The 17,009-nt window shown below is 40.9% G+C and overlaps 1 protein-coding gene across 1 annotated transcript in view; it reads left to right on the top strand.

Annotated features, from left to right (window-relative positions):
- The first annotated feature begins 4,604 nt into the window (after window positions 1-4,604).
- The window catches only part of LOC310933487 (trinucleotide repeat-containing gene 6C protein-like), a 44,997-nt gene continuing 32,592 nt past the window's right edge, over window positions 4,605-17,009 (top strand). Inside the window, 3 exon segments of the mRNA XM_083896991.1 lie at window positions 4,605-4,709; window positions 11,673-11,773; window positions 12,699-12,720. Coding sequence (XP_083753117.1) covers window positions 11,711-11,773; window positions 12,699-12,720 — 85 coding nt within the window. The 5' untranslated portion in view covers window positions 4,605-4,709; window positions 11,673-11,710.

Here is a 17,009-nt window from a genome sequence, read left to right as displayed (position 1 = left end):
GTGTGTGTGTTTGTGTGTGTGTGTGTGCGTGCGTGCATGTGTTTGGTAACTTGTACATTATTATTCCTCCCTGTATTCCAGTGCTGTTAACAGTATTAACCCTTTAAGGTACGCAAAAAACTGTATTACCTCTACCAAACGGTTGAGACGCCTGTTCATAATAAACCTGGTTTGCATAATTCATAAAGTACAATATTCAGAACAAGTGACATTAAGTGTTCAGCTTGATGCATTTTTCAATGAGATATAGTGACTTCTATATAGTGACTTGGACTTTCATATAATGGTCGACCAAATGGTTGAGTAGTACCTTAAAGGGTTAAAGCGCTAAAATGAAGTTATGCAGTGTGTACGGTGTTGTTTCATGTGCTGTAATAACAGCTCGTTTTAGTTTACATTCTGTATAATGCTGATTTTAATTTATAATGAATTAATGATACGCACATACAAACTCATTATTCATCTCTGGTGAATGACTGAGGCCCCTCCTCTCCCTCTCTCTCTCTCTGTGTGTCACTGTGTTTCCCTCCTGCTTTAGTGAATATAATCATGAGTGGCAGACAAATATCGACCACGGCCATTGTTGGCCCAAGTGTCTATTTGCTCACCAGAAAGGACTCATTATGTTACAACAGATTGATATCGCTGCCCCCAAGGACTTTAATCTCATCTCAAATGAAAATAGAAACAATCATAGCTGTTGGTGGGGTGACACTTTTTAGCACTGTCACACACCTGCCACTCTCCACCCCCCCCCAAACAGGAGAGAGAGACCTTGGCAGGCGGCGCAGTTAGTGACGGGACGCTCTGACTTTGAAGGATGACGAGCAGACAGGCTTTCATAGCGTGTCACTGCGCCATGTTTTCCTCCCTCTGTCTCCTCTCCGTGGGAGATGTTGTGCTACTTATGTGTGTGTGTGTGTGTGTGTGTGTGTGTGTGTGTGTGTGTGTGTGTGTGTGTGTGTGTGTGTGTGTGTGTGTGTGTGTGTGTGTGTGTGTGTGTGTGTGTGTGTGTGTGTGTGTGTGTGTGTGTGTGTGTGTGTGTGTGCTTAGCCGAGTATGATTGAAGAGATGTTGATGTTGATGATAAGAGGAAGGACGGATTGACATCCTGACTGCGATTGATCAACGATCTGAGAGACGTGGCACAGAAACAGAGAATCAGACAGAGACGAAAAGTAAAAAATAAAATAGAATAATAATTTAAAAAATCCATTGAGAATACAAATTAACACTTGCTTGAGCTTAATTGTTCAATTGAATCATTTAAATACATAAAGGCAAACAATTAGTAGGAGGGGCCTCTTTGCAAATGTGATACATTCTGTTGATGCCCACACACACACACACACACGCACGCACACACACACACACACACGCACGCACGCACACACACACACACACACACACACTCATTCAGCTGATGTGTAATTTATGATGCATCACTCAAACTAACTATGTGGCACACTTGTATAAAGTACATTAAAGGAATTCTTGAGTAAAATGTTACCAGAAAATGACTTTGCTAGAAGTTGAAGTCACTTTTTTTTATAAAACATTTTTTTATAATATTACTTCAGTAAAAGTCTTAACGTATAATGACATTTACTGTACTTAAGTATCAAAAGTCATTTTCTGATCTTAAGTTTTAGAAGTAAAAGTATTAGAAAAGTGAAGAGGTAGCATTGAGCCATAGTAGCTCAGTGGTAGGGCAAATAGTCTTTCATCTGGAAGGTTGTCGGTTCAAATCCTGGCTCTGCTACTCTAGTGTCCTAGAGCAAGTTTGTTGAAGCGTGTGAATGGCAAAACTGAAGTGGTCTGGTTTTAGTTGTATATACATTATACATACATTATGTGGAAGATCCTAGAATTAGCAATGCTGCATAAATAAACACTCAAATTCAAGTTCAAAAACATGCAATTCAAGATATCAAAGGCAATTTTTACCGAAATAGCTTTTGTAGATTATTTGCATGACATTGTACTGGATTATTTTCACTAATGCAATAGCAGTATTGTATGCAAAATCCTTATCTGTATCGTAAATAGCAATTGTATCTGTCCAATAGTGGAGAGGAGTGAATATAAAATAGTCTAAGACATTAAAGCTTAGATAAATAAGTTCAGTCTGACCTGGTCATACAGACAGGGTCATGATTTAATTTCTCAGATATTCACTGACTGGCTGTGCGCACTGATCAATGCTACTAACATTAACGATATAGACGAAAGGTCAGAGGTTTATGTCAGTAACTTAGTGAGTACTGGCTCACTTTGATGACCCGATTGAAATATTTACAGAACTATTATGTAACGTCTTTTGACACTGGGTATAGAAGAAAAATGTCAAGCTCTTTTTCCTTTAACAAGCCTGTCAATCATAAATGACAAGCAGCATGTTAGCGGTTTGTGAGCATGCTTAAAGTTTGACAAATATAACTGTCACTCATCTTTATTCTTATCCTGACTCACTGCCATTTGTTACCAGGTACTGGTACTCTGTGATTGGACAGAAACCAAGTCCCCGGTGAACGCCGCAGAATCATTTCCTGTTTTTGTTGTTTTGTGAACTACTCTCAGCAAGGAATTTCAAATTGCAACTGAAAGTGAAGTGAAAACTAAAAACGCATCTATGGATTCATTCGCTGCCAGGTATTGATACTCCATCAGGCAGCAAAAATGACATGGGTATGTTACAGAACAGGTCGTCAAACACACACACACGTTTAGGAAGAGGACACAGGCAGTGGATTATTTATATCTACTGCTATGACACACAGAAGATTCATCACTGTGGTGCATGATTAGTGTCTCCCCTCCTCCCCTCTCCTCTCTCTGCACTACATCATCTTGTTTAACTGAATAATTGTGTTTTGCCACCATCACTATAATGCATATCTCTGCAATTGTCCACATGCGGGTGATACATACGATACGTTATATGCCAGTGACACCCGGTACAGATGCTTCTATAATTGCAAACACGCGGTGCCGATCATCCTGTTTTGTAATCAGATTCATTGTTATTTCTTGTGGGTGTTCACCACTTGATGTCTCCAGATTAATTTCCGTATCAGATGCCACTGGAGTCTCATTCAGAGTGGACCGTGTTGGCTCCTAATGAGATACAGACAAGGGTATTAATTCACCTCCAGATCTGGCTCATTTGAGTGGTGACATATTAGCCGAGTAAGCGTTCCACTCATATTTATTCCTCCTCGATGCCGTGGCGGAGATACAGTTTCCACTGATTGCCATGCGCAATAGGAATTTCTCATCCCGATGCAGCCAGACTATTGACTGCTTTTGTCACCGGGCAGACATTTCACAAAGCACAGCAACATTTCAGATCAGGACAAAGGTGGGACACAGCTAACAGAATCTTCTGGGAACGTTACGCCTCTGTGGTTGATATGGAAAGTTTTCCCTCTTTTTTTTATTTTATTTTTTTTACACAAGCATCTTTGGGGGTTTACAGAGAATGGTCTGGGGAGAGATATTCAGTGATGGACAGTTGTTTTTTTGATGTCAGAGGTCAGAGGAGAATGAGTATACTGGTTACAAAATGACATCGTAAGAAGTAACTCACAATAATGACTACTCGTGACATACTAGGGCTGAACACTTAATCGAAATTTTATCGAAAAACTGCAATTTTCAAATCACAGGAGGCGCTATAGTCCATCCATCCATCATCTACCGCTTTATCCTCCTCCCCCATCCTGCTGTGCCTATCTCAGCTGACATTGGCCCCATACAGTGGGCACATACAGTCCATCACAGGGCCACAGACAGAGACAAACAACCATTCACTCACACACCTAAGGTCAATATAGAGTGACCAATTCACCTAATCCCCATATCGCATGTTTTTGGACTGTGGGAGGAAGCTGGAGAACCTGGAGAAAAAACATGCACACACAGGGAGAACATGCAAACTCCTTGCAGAAAGGCCATTGTTCCAAACGGGGCTCAAACCCAGGAACCCGGGTCTTCCTGCAAAGGCAAGAGTGCTAACAACCAACCGTGGGCGCTATAGTCGATACAGCCAAAATGTGTGTCGAAATATGATTTTAGATTAATTATTGTCTCTACACATCTTATGTTCCTGTCAAGTGAGAAGAAAGTTTAAGATTGTTTAATGCCGTCCATACTCCTTATTTGTTTGTTTATCACGAGAGAACTTTTGCTTTTAAGACCAGTCAAAATAACCTACAGTACAGTATAACACATTAGAAACTGTGCCCTCTGTTGGTGTACTAACACAACACAGGCTCAGTGTGCACACAGTGACATGCGTTTACTCTGTGGTTGTTACTGAGTACAGTTGTTTACCTTGTTGTGAATCTGAGGTCAGGAGCGCGTGTGTGTCTGTGTGTGTGTGTGTGTGTGTGTGTGTGTCTGTGTGTGCTTTAGTCCGAGCGCATCAGTGCAGAGGGCAGTGATGAAGGGGCTGCAGTTGTCATGGAAACGCGGGGCGGGGGGAAGGGGAGGGGAGGGCGGGTGCGTGCATTACTGGGGCGGTGGGGGGAGAGGAGGGGAGGGGAGCGTTTGTTTTGTTATTGAAGGTCACGTGGCAAGGTGAAGCTCCACCCCCTCCTCCCCCCAGTTACCACCGATTCAACCGTCTCGAGCTCCTGCTCCGGTCAGTTACTACAAAATGGCTGCAGAGGCTTCGCCGCTGACGAGCTCTTGCTAAACGCTTCATGGTAGGATTTATTCTTCCCCCCCTTTGGCTTCGTAGCGCGACACAGCAGCGCTTCGTCCCCTTTACGCTGTTGGAAATACGCGGCGTTTTCTGGAGCTTAAAATGGCAGCTGCTGGAGAAGGAGCAAACATATTTTCAGCTCTCTCTGACATCAGTGTTGTCTTCGCTGCTTACGACTACGTTCCACTGCTGCTGTCGCCGATAGAGTCGCAGCTTTGCTGTTGTTATTTTTTGTTGTTGTTGACGATAGTGCTCGCTGTTTTTTTGTCATTAGCGCGGGTTTGCTAGGTTTTTCTGGATAGCGGTTGCTTGAGCTAGCTGCACACTGCAAATGATTCAAGGGCACCCCGTGTCATTGCTCGTTGGGTTTGTCGTTATTTGTCGTAGCTTAGCATGCATTGGGGTTGGTGCGAGCAGCTTGGACCTAACATGCATCACCAGACGGGCAGTAAACGCAGGACCAGGCTGAATTTGAATGAACCAAGGCACTCATGACGCGTCCTGTCCTGTTGTCTTTTGCATCGTTATCCATTCAACTGTTCATTTGCTCAACTCCTCTGTTAGTTTGGTTGCTTCTGTCCTTAACTTTCACACAAAATGTTTGCAAAGTGACTTATTTTCTGTGCTTAAATTACAAATATGCTTCATACTAAAACCTGACTGGAGCGATTAATCGATTGTCACTCGGTTACTAAATTGTTAGTCAGCGCTTAAAGTGTTTCTAATGCAGCATTTTTAATGTAATGTTCTGGTGTCTTTGACCGTCAAACACTGTTTTGATTGTTTGAAGATTTTAGGGTTTTGGAAACAATATTTGCATGCTATTGACCAAACAACTGATAAATTGGTCAAGGAAATAACAGTTTAATTGATCATAAGTTGCACTGCTCATAATCAGTGTGTATCCAAGTTACTTTGTCATTTTCTAGGGTTTGTGATTTTCTGAAGTTAAAAGTGCACACACATTAAAGCCAGTCACTAATGTTTTGTTGCTTCCTGTGCCACCATGGTGACAGCCATCACTGCCTTGTTGCAGCTTGACATCCTGCAGTGACAAACACAGTCTTCATGGAGAGGGCAGTGTGTGTAGACTGGGAATGCCAGCTCCCTGATGCATGTGGAGGCCTGACTGACGTAAGCTTTTAGGCCTGCTGGTTTTACTGATGTGTTGGAGTCCCTAAATTGGGCCCTGGCTTGGCAGGGGATGAAGCAGCAGTGGCGGTTGAGGGAAGGGGGTTAGTTTTTTTTCTCTGTCCCTGCTAGGTCAGGGGCCCCAGTCAGCACCCATGCCGCTGAAAGAGGCAGTGTGTAAAGAGGCGCCAAAGGGGGCTTGATAACAAAAACATGCCACTAAATACTGAGATTACTATACAGCTTAGGTCGCAGCCCCTTTTTCACTAAAAAACTCTCAGTGGCCTTTTATGTACTGCTGGACCAGGGGACCAGGGGGCATTTTGCCAGATTGTGTTGGTTGATTTGGCGTGTTGTTTGGTTTCATTGATCAGATACTTAGCTGGACTCCTCAGTGAGGAAGTGATGAGCTTGCACTCAGTGAAAAGAAAGGTTTTGCTGTTTTGTTTAAAAGCAGGTCTACTCTATACTAGCTCCATTCACTTCCATTCATTTCAATGCTGGTAGTTGTCAGTCGATGAGGAAGTGTCAAACCCCTGACACATTTTTTTAGATAAATATTTCACTTACACATTTTTAGTCACCCTTGTTTTTGGGGGGGGGGGGGGGAATTTATTTGGAAATAGTGCAGCAACTGTGTATGATTGTAGGTAGTAGGGGATGAACTACTATGTTGTCAAACAACTATTTGAATTTCTCTCATTACTTTTCCAGCTGACAACTGACTCTGGGATTGGAGTCAGCACTATTGATGTGTGGACATACAAGTTATTTTAGGGCATGTTTAGTGCACAGTAGAATGACATAGTGTTGGTTTCTGTTTTCTTTGTTATTAGCCTGGGTCAGGAAGCATTAACGAGAATAGCCTCAGATAGTTAAGAGACTGCAATCCTCTTTGCACGGCACATGGACAGTCGGTGCTTACCAAGCAGTTTTTAAAAACTCACACACATTTAAAGATGGCAGTGACTGCTTGGCCTCATGCTTTTTCCTGCACTGTAGCCCTAGCAGATGTTCTTCAGAGCTATTTAAAAAAAAAAATCATGTAGCCCAAACATGCGATTGTGCAGACGTGAAGAGGGGGCTGCACATCCTACCATAGCTCTGGCGGCTGCTACTGTGGTTGCGAGCAAGCGTTCTCCCAAGGGCTTGCTGCGCTCTTGTTTGGCTTGCAGTGGCATTCCTGGCTCTGTGCCCAGCGACTGCCGTCTAGCACCCCTTCCCCCATCTCTCACACAAACACAGAAACCAACCCCTTTAATTCTAGCACCCTCATCCTCAGTGCTTCATTTAGAGGCATTTACATGCCCACAGCAGTACCTGTGCCTGTGACAGGTCCCCTTTCCCTTTCCTCTGCTCTGACTTTTTGCTTTTTATACCTTCCTTTGTGAAGTGAGTGAGTGTCTGGATTTAAGAGGGACACCAAGCTCTAATCGTGTTGTTCTAACAGGATGGTGTAATTCCACAACACCACTGAGCTCACTGGTCATTGGTGCATCTTTCATGTCAACATTCGCCATGTTTCCCTACTGCAAACGGGTTTTTGTGATGTAGCTAGTCGAGGACACATCAAATAAAAAAAACATTGATGTTGGCTGTTTTTCCAATTCTGCTATTTATTAGAATTGAATTAAAGTTCTCAGTTAAATTTGCTATTGGTGCTCCTCAAAATAAAAAATTAAAATATCTTTGATATTGTAAGCATGAGTCTTTTATTATTAAATAGCCGTTTAAAACGATTGCATGTTCTGTTCCATTATATTACCAGAGGTGCAGCAGTACGTGGGCAGCTCTCAGCATGCTGATCCCAAGGCATTCACATCTGACCAAATGTTTTAAAGAGAAATCATTTTGATGTGATGTCAGGTTGAAGGTCAACATCAGATCACATTAACTGGAGCATCTCTCTTAGCCTCTGACTCTCAATAGCACAAGCCCAGTGATTCCTCTGAAAGGAGCAGCACCCGTTATATTTAGACTGGCAGCTGCTGCTCAAGGCTCCGTATCAGGCTTTTGAAGATTAAAAAACGGGTAGATAGGTGTAGAGTGGCAAGGAGTTTTTTGTGTCAAAGCAAATTCAAGCAACCTGACCACAGGCTGACAGTTTGAATTACAGTCTCATTTTATTTTGAAGCTGCTTTTCATTGCTGCTCTTTTGTGCCATCAGGTGTGGAGTGCGGCTGAAATCATCAGCTCGGCTTATACTAAAGGCCTGTGCTGCACGGGCAACACTATTAACATTATTTGGATTATTTGTAACTGTTCATACTTTGTGGTAATAAGTTCCATTTTTGGGATTTTGTAAAAAAAAAAAAAAAAAAAAAAGTATCATTGAAGTAGGACTAGATTTACTAAAACCACCAAATTAGTCTTTTAAACTTCTTTATTGACTGAAATGAACAAACACAAATCGGGGGGAAAATACTGATAAATTAAATGTGTTTCCACAGTGTGTAACCATGTCAATATCAAGATATGTCGACAAACTTAATTCTATTGATTGAATATATTGTTATTGACTCATTGTCCAGTCATTTATTCAAATCAATTATATTTTATTTAAATATAGCCCAACATCACATCAACAAATGCAGATTGCCACAAAGGGCTTTACAGTCCGTACAGCAAGTGATACCTTCTATCCCTAGACCGTCACATTGAGTGAGGAAAAACTCTACAAAAACTCTTGTACAGGGGAAACCTCAGGAAGAGCCACAGAGGAGGGATCCGTCTCCTAGGATGGACAAATAAACAGTAGGTTTCACGTGTACAGAAACAAGTTCAGCAGATTACAAACAAAACACATGTAAAGAGAGTGGATAGAGAAGAAGATGGAGACCAAGAGCATTTGAAACATTTTAGGTACATGTTTTATTCATTCATGTCTACTGCTTCATCCTCCGCATGAGGGTAGCCAGGCTGCTGGAGGCAATCCTAGCTGACATGGGGTGGAATGTGGAGTACACCCTGGACTGATCACCAGTCCATTGCAGGGCCAACAAACCATTCACTCTCACATTCACACCCATGGTGTCCATTTAACCTCTGCATGTTTTTGCACTGTGAGAGAACACCCACACACAGGGAGGATGTGCAAACTCCACGCAGAAAGGCCTGAACCAGGATGCAAATTGGCAATCCTCTTACTGTAAAGGCCACATTGTACTTCTCTGACTGCATAATGCGTTATCCGACTGCGTAACCACGGAGACCCCTCGAGCCTTCATACTTCTCTGTCGTGGTGATGGATACACACTGCAATTTTCTGCCCAATCAGTAGGGGTCGCTACGCAAGGTTGTTGTGCTTTTGACTACAGTGAGCAATGGCGTCCGAGAGAGAAAGACTGTTGTTGTGTGAACGCAGTTTTAAGATAATTTGAGGCGAGAAATTAGCCACCTCGAGTCTAAACATGTGGTGTGTGTATTAAGAAATTACATATCTATAGTTTGGCAGCGACGTTGACGGCTTTGATCAGCTCTGCCTCTCTGGACGCTCAATGGCCGGCACAGAGCAGCGTTAGCTCGGACCAATCACAGCCCTTGCCGTCTCCGTTGTCCCTTGACCGAGTGACAGACACTCTACCGTGTGGCTCCTATTTTTTTTTTCTTTTTTTTAAATTTATTTTTCATCGTTTATTTCACAGTGTGCTTCATTGGTCATTTGCAATTACGTAAAGGTGGACTTTTACTTATAGCATAATGTGCACAGTAACTGGATTGGTTATAATGTCTGCACATGTGATAGTAGTATGGATGATATAAAGAACAGATGGTCTGGGACGTGAATGGGATGTTCCCACATGATGACCTTATGTCACCTGTTGGCTTGCCACGTCATCACCTCATCTTAGCATGATGGAGACTGTGGTAACATTGTTGTCGTCTAAATCAATAAGCATGATCAGTATGGTAAATATCCTTTTAAATGTTCAACCAGTCACACCTCATAAGTAACAAGTTGTACAACTTAAGTCACAACCACTTAATCAAGTCCACTTAGCTATTTTTTTAGCTCAGTAATTGTCTTCAGGAAAATGTAATTTACAATTTTGCTTTATGTCTAGTGGTAAAGGAAAAAGCTTCCAGAAAGAGATTTTACAATTGAATCCTCTGTTCGTATCCATGCTGTCAAAACATGGGCCAAAGAACTGGCTGGGCTGCACAATTGGAAGCTTGGATTCTTACTTAAACACTTGTTGCTTCCTTGTTCAAGTTCTTCCTTTAGTTTCACAATTCCGTTATTGAACCGCCACAACCTAACTGATTGCTTAAGGGTCTGTCTCCTCCTGACTGCTCATTAGAGCCTCGGTGATGGCCTGTTGCCCGGCAGTGGCACAAACCTCTTTTGTCTGCCGATGATGGTTTCTTAAAATCAAGTTTTTATTCTTTATTTATTCTTGATTTGATTTTCCTCTGTAGAGGATTAGGATTGATGTGCACCAACTACGCACTTGAAACAATGGTGCATTGTCAGTCTGTGTGTGTCTGTAGTAGTAACACTTAATAATCACAGTGTATCATTGTATATGCATCACGAGTGAGATTGAGATTGAGACTGCGATCGCAGCATAATGTGTTCAGAAATACCACCAAAAACTCAAATGTGGCAGTGAAAGCTAGCTTTATTGTAGCTGAAGAAATCACCCGCGCTTCAAAGTCTTTTTCTGAGGGTGCGTTTTTGAAGCAGTGCATGCTGAAGGTGTGTGAGCAGGTCTGCCCCGACCAGATACACACTTTTAAAACTGTTAATTTGTTAAGAAACACCATCACGGACCAGGTTACATCTATAATGCGTCATATTTGTAACTTGAATAAGTAATAAATACAGAAAGTTATTTAGCAAATATGTTACAGAGTAGTTACCTTTAGTTTACATTATATTTGGTTACATTTAGTTACATTTATTCTGTATGACAGTTACATCTGGCCCTTTGAGGGTAACCATTATGCTGATGTGTCCCTCAATGAAAATGAGTTTGACACCCCTGATCTACAGTGTCTTGGGTGAAACGAGGGAATTTCAGGTCAATTAACTGTGATACATTTGGCCAAAACGTATTGATTCGTATGACTGGGTCACATCTACAACAAATGTCCAAAGGGATACACTAATGAAAGTGGTGACATTTCATATCTAAACTGTTACATACAGGTAGATGTTATTATGTGCTGATATTTATTGCTTGGTGCTCCTGCTTTGGTGCCACTTGGTTGTCTGAATACAGGGTCATCAGATGGGTACCACCATTCCTCAACATTCATTTGATAAAGGTCAATTTCACAGTGGCATCTGTAATATTTTGCAAAAACACTTTTTTGTCCTTGGGAACAGAAAGAGAAACTATCATCAAATATTCAAGTTTTTATGTGTTCTGCTGCCGCTGCATCAGTTATGTTAAAATGTGTTGCCCTGGCTGGTTGTGGAGACTAAAGAATGGGGGCGTTGTCTCATCGGTCACATCTATACTCGACCTGCAAAGCTTCATTAATGGTTCTCAGAACCAACCCCACCAACCACCAAACAAAAGCACACGCTTGCACACAATTCCAGATGTCACCGGTTCACAAGAAATATGCAAAAAACACACATTCTTTTGTCTGGTGGTTGCATTATGTTCACACATGTGATTTTGTCTGCAACAACAGCGGTCACTTCACTGACAATATAGACTTTAAACCTTGGGGAACAACAGCAAAACAATGCAGCAAACTGAATGTAAAGATTCTGCAGGTGTTCACCTGCTGACACACACCATATTTGTCATAAGCTGGCTTTTGGAAACAAGAAAACCAACGTTCATTATTTGTCTTTTTCCCTTTCATTTGAATTCAGCTGTGAAAAGAAGCAACACACGAGAAGAGAACCATTTGATGGAAGATAAGAAAAAGAAAAAGCCAGAAGAAAAGAAAAAGAAAGAAGCCGCTCAGAAAAAGGTAAAATACGTAACATATCACTTGAAAATACACTTATTTTGTACTATTACTACATTCTTTCCATTTAGGTGCTTGTTCGTGTGAACTTACTTTTAATCCCATTCACAGAACATGTGCATGCCTGATGACAGGTATCGATGTATGATATGCCAGTGTTACTAAGCTGGCTTGGAAAGTTTAATTTCCTCTCTATTTTTGCTTGTTTTACACTCTCTCTCTTCCTCACCCATGTCTTGTATCTGTTGTTTAAAATGAAAAGCCTTCTGCAGTGTTATGTAGTTGCAACCTCATGACATTACAGTAGCAGCAGTAATATTTTAGTTGCCACAAACAAAATGTGGAAGTCCTGTATGTGGTGCACACTCATGTGCTGCTGTAAATTTACACCGTGACTACTGAAGTGAAGCTTGACTTATAAATTATATTGCAAGGCAAATTGCGTTCTCATTATATAGCAGATCCCCCCCCAAATCATTCAGACCTAACCAGAACTTAAGGAAGGTGTGCTCTTCTTAACCATACATCCCACCACTTCCATCATCTTCACACTGTTCTCTGCAGTGGGTCTTTTCATTGTTAGCTTTCCAGGTTTGGTCCTTGGACCTTGTCAGTGCTGCTAAAATGATGTATGTGTATCCTAAGGGAGAAATGTTTAATTAATAATTTTTTTTTTAATCGATTTTATTCTCTGAAAAATATATATATTTGTTTTACTCCATTGTGCATTATCAGTCAGACAGAGTTGATTAATACAAAGCAATGCAACTCAAAGAGCTTCACAAGAGGAAAACAAAACTAAATATCTATTGGTAATGAACATGAATGCTTTCATATTATTAACTGAAATACATGTATGATATGCATATTGCATGATTTTATTATTCTCTGCTTCTGTACTGTATTTATTTGTTTCTCTTTTTTTCAGGCAACAGAAGAGATAACCAAAGGTGAGTTGATTCCATTTCTGCGTTAAGTCTGTTTTTTGCCTGCAGGTTTGCCTGCCATGCAGCGTAATGTTAAACTTTTATTAATAATGATAATTTCAGACAGAACAGATGGTGATTTTGTAGTAAGTTTCTGCAGGATTCCTTTTTTTTTTTTTTGCCACTGAGACTCAGCTTAGCCGCTGTACACGACTGTACCATTTGTATCTGAAGCATACAAACAACTTTAATTGAGAAAATTAGCAGCAACCAGGTGGTCCTCACTACCTGAGCCAGAAAGGAGGCCAGGTGCCCATACAAGACTAATAAGGAGCTTGGGGATTTTGCTGCTGCTCCTCAGGTCTCCCCATTGGCTCCTCAGGCATACAGTGTCTAGGAGGGTAAAGGTGAGGGAGAATATCACTAGACAAGAAAACAATGAAATAAACACCAATCAAACAAAAGTGGATGAGGGTTATAACTTTAACATAACTTAAAGTTGGCTTGTGTTGGAAAGGGTGTGCTGTGCAGAGACAGGGTGGAAAGCAGTGACGGACAGTAAGTTAGCCTAGAAGGCAGGAGCAGATCCTCTTGTTTAGGATAAGAGGGCAGATGGGAGAGGGACTTACTGACTTTCAAAGGACAGGCAGGGTTGATCTGATTAGAACTCCTGGTCAACATCGACAGACTGCTTTGTGCTCAGAAGGGTGGGCCACTGATTACAAATGAGTGTTTTTTTGTAGTAAGTCAGGCTGTGAACAACTGTGAAATCTGTCACCAAGGTTCAGTGCCTTGACCTCCCACTCTGTCCCTGAAGAAAGACTTAATGAGTCTGTAGCAGGGTTTCCCATACATTGACCAATTTGTGGTGGGCTGTCACAGAATCAACAGTGCCTGCCAATTTGTGGCGGTGGAGGGGATCGCCCTCCTCTGCCACAAATTGCTGGCTGCTCTGTGGGAAACACTGCTGTAGTGACTGAGGTTCCCCTCTTATCCTTTATTCTCCTCCTCTGCGTCACCCTTGGTCCGTCACAGTTTGCTGCACTTAGGAATATGATTTGGGTTAGTTTGTGTTAGCTTTGTTAGTTTTCTCTTTGTCTCTTATTTACTTGGTGTTGTTTTGCTGCCCCCACAAATTGACCTCAATACAACATCTTTTCTCCCTATCTTCAAACCAGGCTGTGGTTGTACACAATTTTGTCTTGACTGCTGCTTATGACCTTAATTCACTGTGATCACCTCTCCCTTAAATTACTTTTTTGACTTTTTAGGCCTCATCTACATGGAGCTTGCCCTATTTAATCGTTTTCAATTTTTTTTAAACAATTCCGTGTTTACCCACACAAAACCCCTCAAAATGACTCTAAATGCTGTAGTGCATATGCCAGGCCTGTACATGGCACTGTAATTCAGCTTGAGAAATACACCCTAACCCTAGGGATGCTGGGCTTGTGCATGAAGCATGCATGCTGTGTACAGACCTCTTTAAATAAAGCTTTATTCGAACTATCACAGAATTAGAGACAGAATGAACCAAGCCAGGGGGACTAAGGAAATACCAAACAATCTCCAAACACAAGAGGATGATGACAAAGATAGCGACAGTGAATACAAGAACATGAGAGAGAGAGAGAGTGGTGTGGCTATGACCTCACCATTTTCCCAAAGTAGCATATTAGTTGTATACACAAAAACGCAAGGGTGGGTTTTTAGATTTTCCCACTCTTGGACCTTTTTTTTTTCAGTCATCGTGTTTAAGGCCTCCCAAAATGCTGGCTCAATGTGGATAAAAAGAGTTTCCAACACGATTGATAATAATAGAGGTAAAGTCTTACTTGAGGATTATTAAATAATTAGAATTTCTCCAAAGATGTGCATATTTTTCTTTTAATAAAAAACCTGTTCGATAAAAGAAGAAACTCTGAAGTTATATTCCTAAATGTTATTGTGATATATAATATTACACTAATGATAGTCTTCTGAAGAAAGACCATTAAAAAAAAAAGACTTTAAAAGACCAAAGCAAACAAAAATGTGTCATTAATTCACTAATCGACTAAAGGAAGCAGAGTGTCTGTAGTGCTAAAGCAGAGTACCCCCTGGAACTAATTAGGAGAACAGGGCTAGTATGGAGGCGGAATAAACAGTCATTCATACACAGGAGATTTTCTGGAAGACCTTGAGCACCATAGTAACACTTCACCACCTCCTGTCTGGTCTAACAGAGAATCCCACCTTGGGACCAACAGGAGAAATGAGGGCAAAGGGAAAAACCTGAAGGAAGGTGGGCTGTAAGGAAAGAGATGGGATGAATTTGCTGTGGTTATATTTGTGCAGTGTTCAGGGAGGCGGTTGCCTTTGGGTGGTTTTACAACGCTGGAATAGGACATGAGATAGCAGAAGAAACAGACACATAGTCATGTGAAGCTGCGAGAATGCAATTTTCTGTTTGCCGGCACAGCTGAGGGGGCCCTTTGTAGGATATTTCTCCTGGCTTCTTTCTGTGACACACATACACATATCTCCCTCTCACTCTCCAGTCCCCTGTTGAATATTTTGTGCCTCTGAAAACACACATTATGTCACCTAACTTCTCACAAATACCACACAGACTAATCCTTCTGCTGCACTAGGCCACACTGACAACGTTGTGAATTTCATCAGCAAATGTAGCACAGTCACCTCCAAATCCCCAAATACTTGTAAGGCATGCAAACATGGTTGATATATTTAGTGGAGTGTGTTTGGGTTGGTGTGAAAGCCATTTTCTGAACCGAGACCGCCTTCAAAAGGAGGGTCTCGGTTTTCCTCCAAGCTAATTCTGGTGTGGTTCATTTGTGGTTTGAAGGCAAAACAGACCAACCACAGATTTCATGACAGTAGATGTATGATTTAAACATTGCATTATTTCAAAACCTCAACTACTGTTAGAATAAATCAATTTGCGGATCACGAATGGTTCAAGAAGTAGCTCCGTAAGTGATCTCAGTGAATATAGAGGTTATATAGCATTTGAATGAAAAGGATTCAGAAACAAAGACTGCTCAGTATTTGTACCCTTGTAATGGTATCGTAAAAGAAACCTAATTTATTTGGTCATTATTAGTGACGAAATGAACAGCATAGTCAACCAATAATTCACTTAATTTGTTTTCTCTCTTTGTTTCTGTTTGTGACGCCACATAAATAAACACATAAAGCACTGTGAAGTGCTTGCAGCCCAAGCGGTGTAACCTCTCTCCATTATGCTTGTATGACTTGGTTTATTTGCATAAAACAGACTAGTTTTACTGGTTCAATCCTAAGAAAGTGAAGACAAGGTATCGTACCTATGAAAAAAAACATTTTTAATTGATTAATTAATTCATTCATTCATTCATTTACTTATTTTATTAATTAATTAATTTCTTTATTTATTATTTCATTCATTCATTCATTCATATAACAAATGTTCACCTGCTGTTGGCAAAAATGTCATACATGGTGACATTTTTATTCTGTTAAATATTAACTGTAGTCCAAATACCAATTATCTACAGTTTTTATGGATTAATGATTATGAATCCGATCAATCGAACATATTGTATATCGTTCAGAAATAATTTGAATAAATAACCCTCTGCACAATTAATCCATTCTTTTTTTAGCCGGTACAATCCTGAAACAGATATCATATTGCATTATGCTGTATTTGGTGTTTAAATATTTAGCAAGAACTCTTTAATTCTGCTAATTTCCAGCTCTTCAGAAACACTGTAACCACGAGTGTGGTAGATCTGAAATGAATAAGTTAACACCCCCCACGCTGCCATAACATTAAATCCCATAAGCTTCTTACTTGCTCAGATATCTACGGTCACGGAAAAGCCTTTTAACATTTTTCCAGGTTTATCAGTGGACTGCTGGATAATATATAATTGTCATTTCACATTGTGTGGGTTTGCCATACAAGATGCAATCTCACAACTGTGATTATTTAATTCTGACCAACCCTCCCCAGGAAAGCACCACATTCCAGATTATACAAATTAGTAGTGTGAGGCATTAGCCTCTGTCAGTCTCACAACCCAGGCCTTCTACCATCAAGTATTTGCACTTGAGTTAATGTCGAAGGGTTAATGACCTATTGCATTTTGTGTTCGTGCTGTGCATTTTATGCTCATCAAAGACGGGGGCAACATACTTGCACATCAAGGCACACATTTACATTGTGTAATAAAAGATAACATTATTATAGAGTAGTGTTTCGGCAGTAATTTCTTAAAAGATTAATTTACCATTTCACATTCCCTTAATTACGCATAGCGCCTTGT

This window comes from Microchirus variegatus (assembly GCF_963457635.1).
Source record: "Microchirus variegatus genome assembly, chromosome: 10".
In the NCBI taxonomy this organism is placed as follows: domain Eukaryota; kingdom Metazoa; phylum Chordata; class Actinopteri; order Pleuronectiformes; family Soleidae; genus Microchirus; species Microchirus variegatus.
The sequence above is the reverse complement of the archived record's forward strand: the minus strand, read 5'-3'. Positions and strand labels throughout refer to the sequence as shown.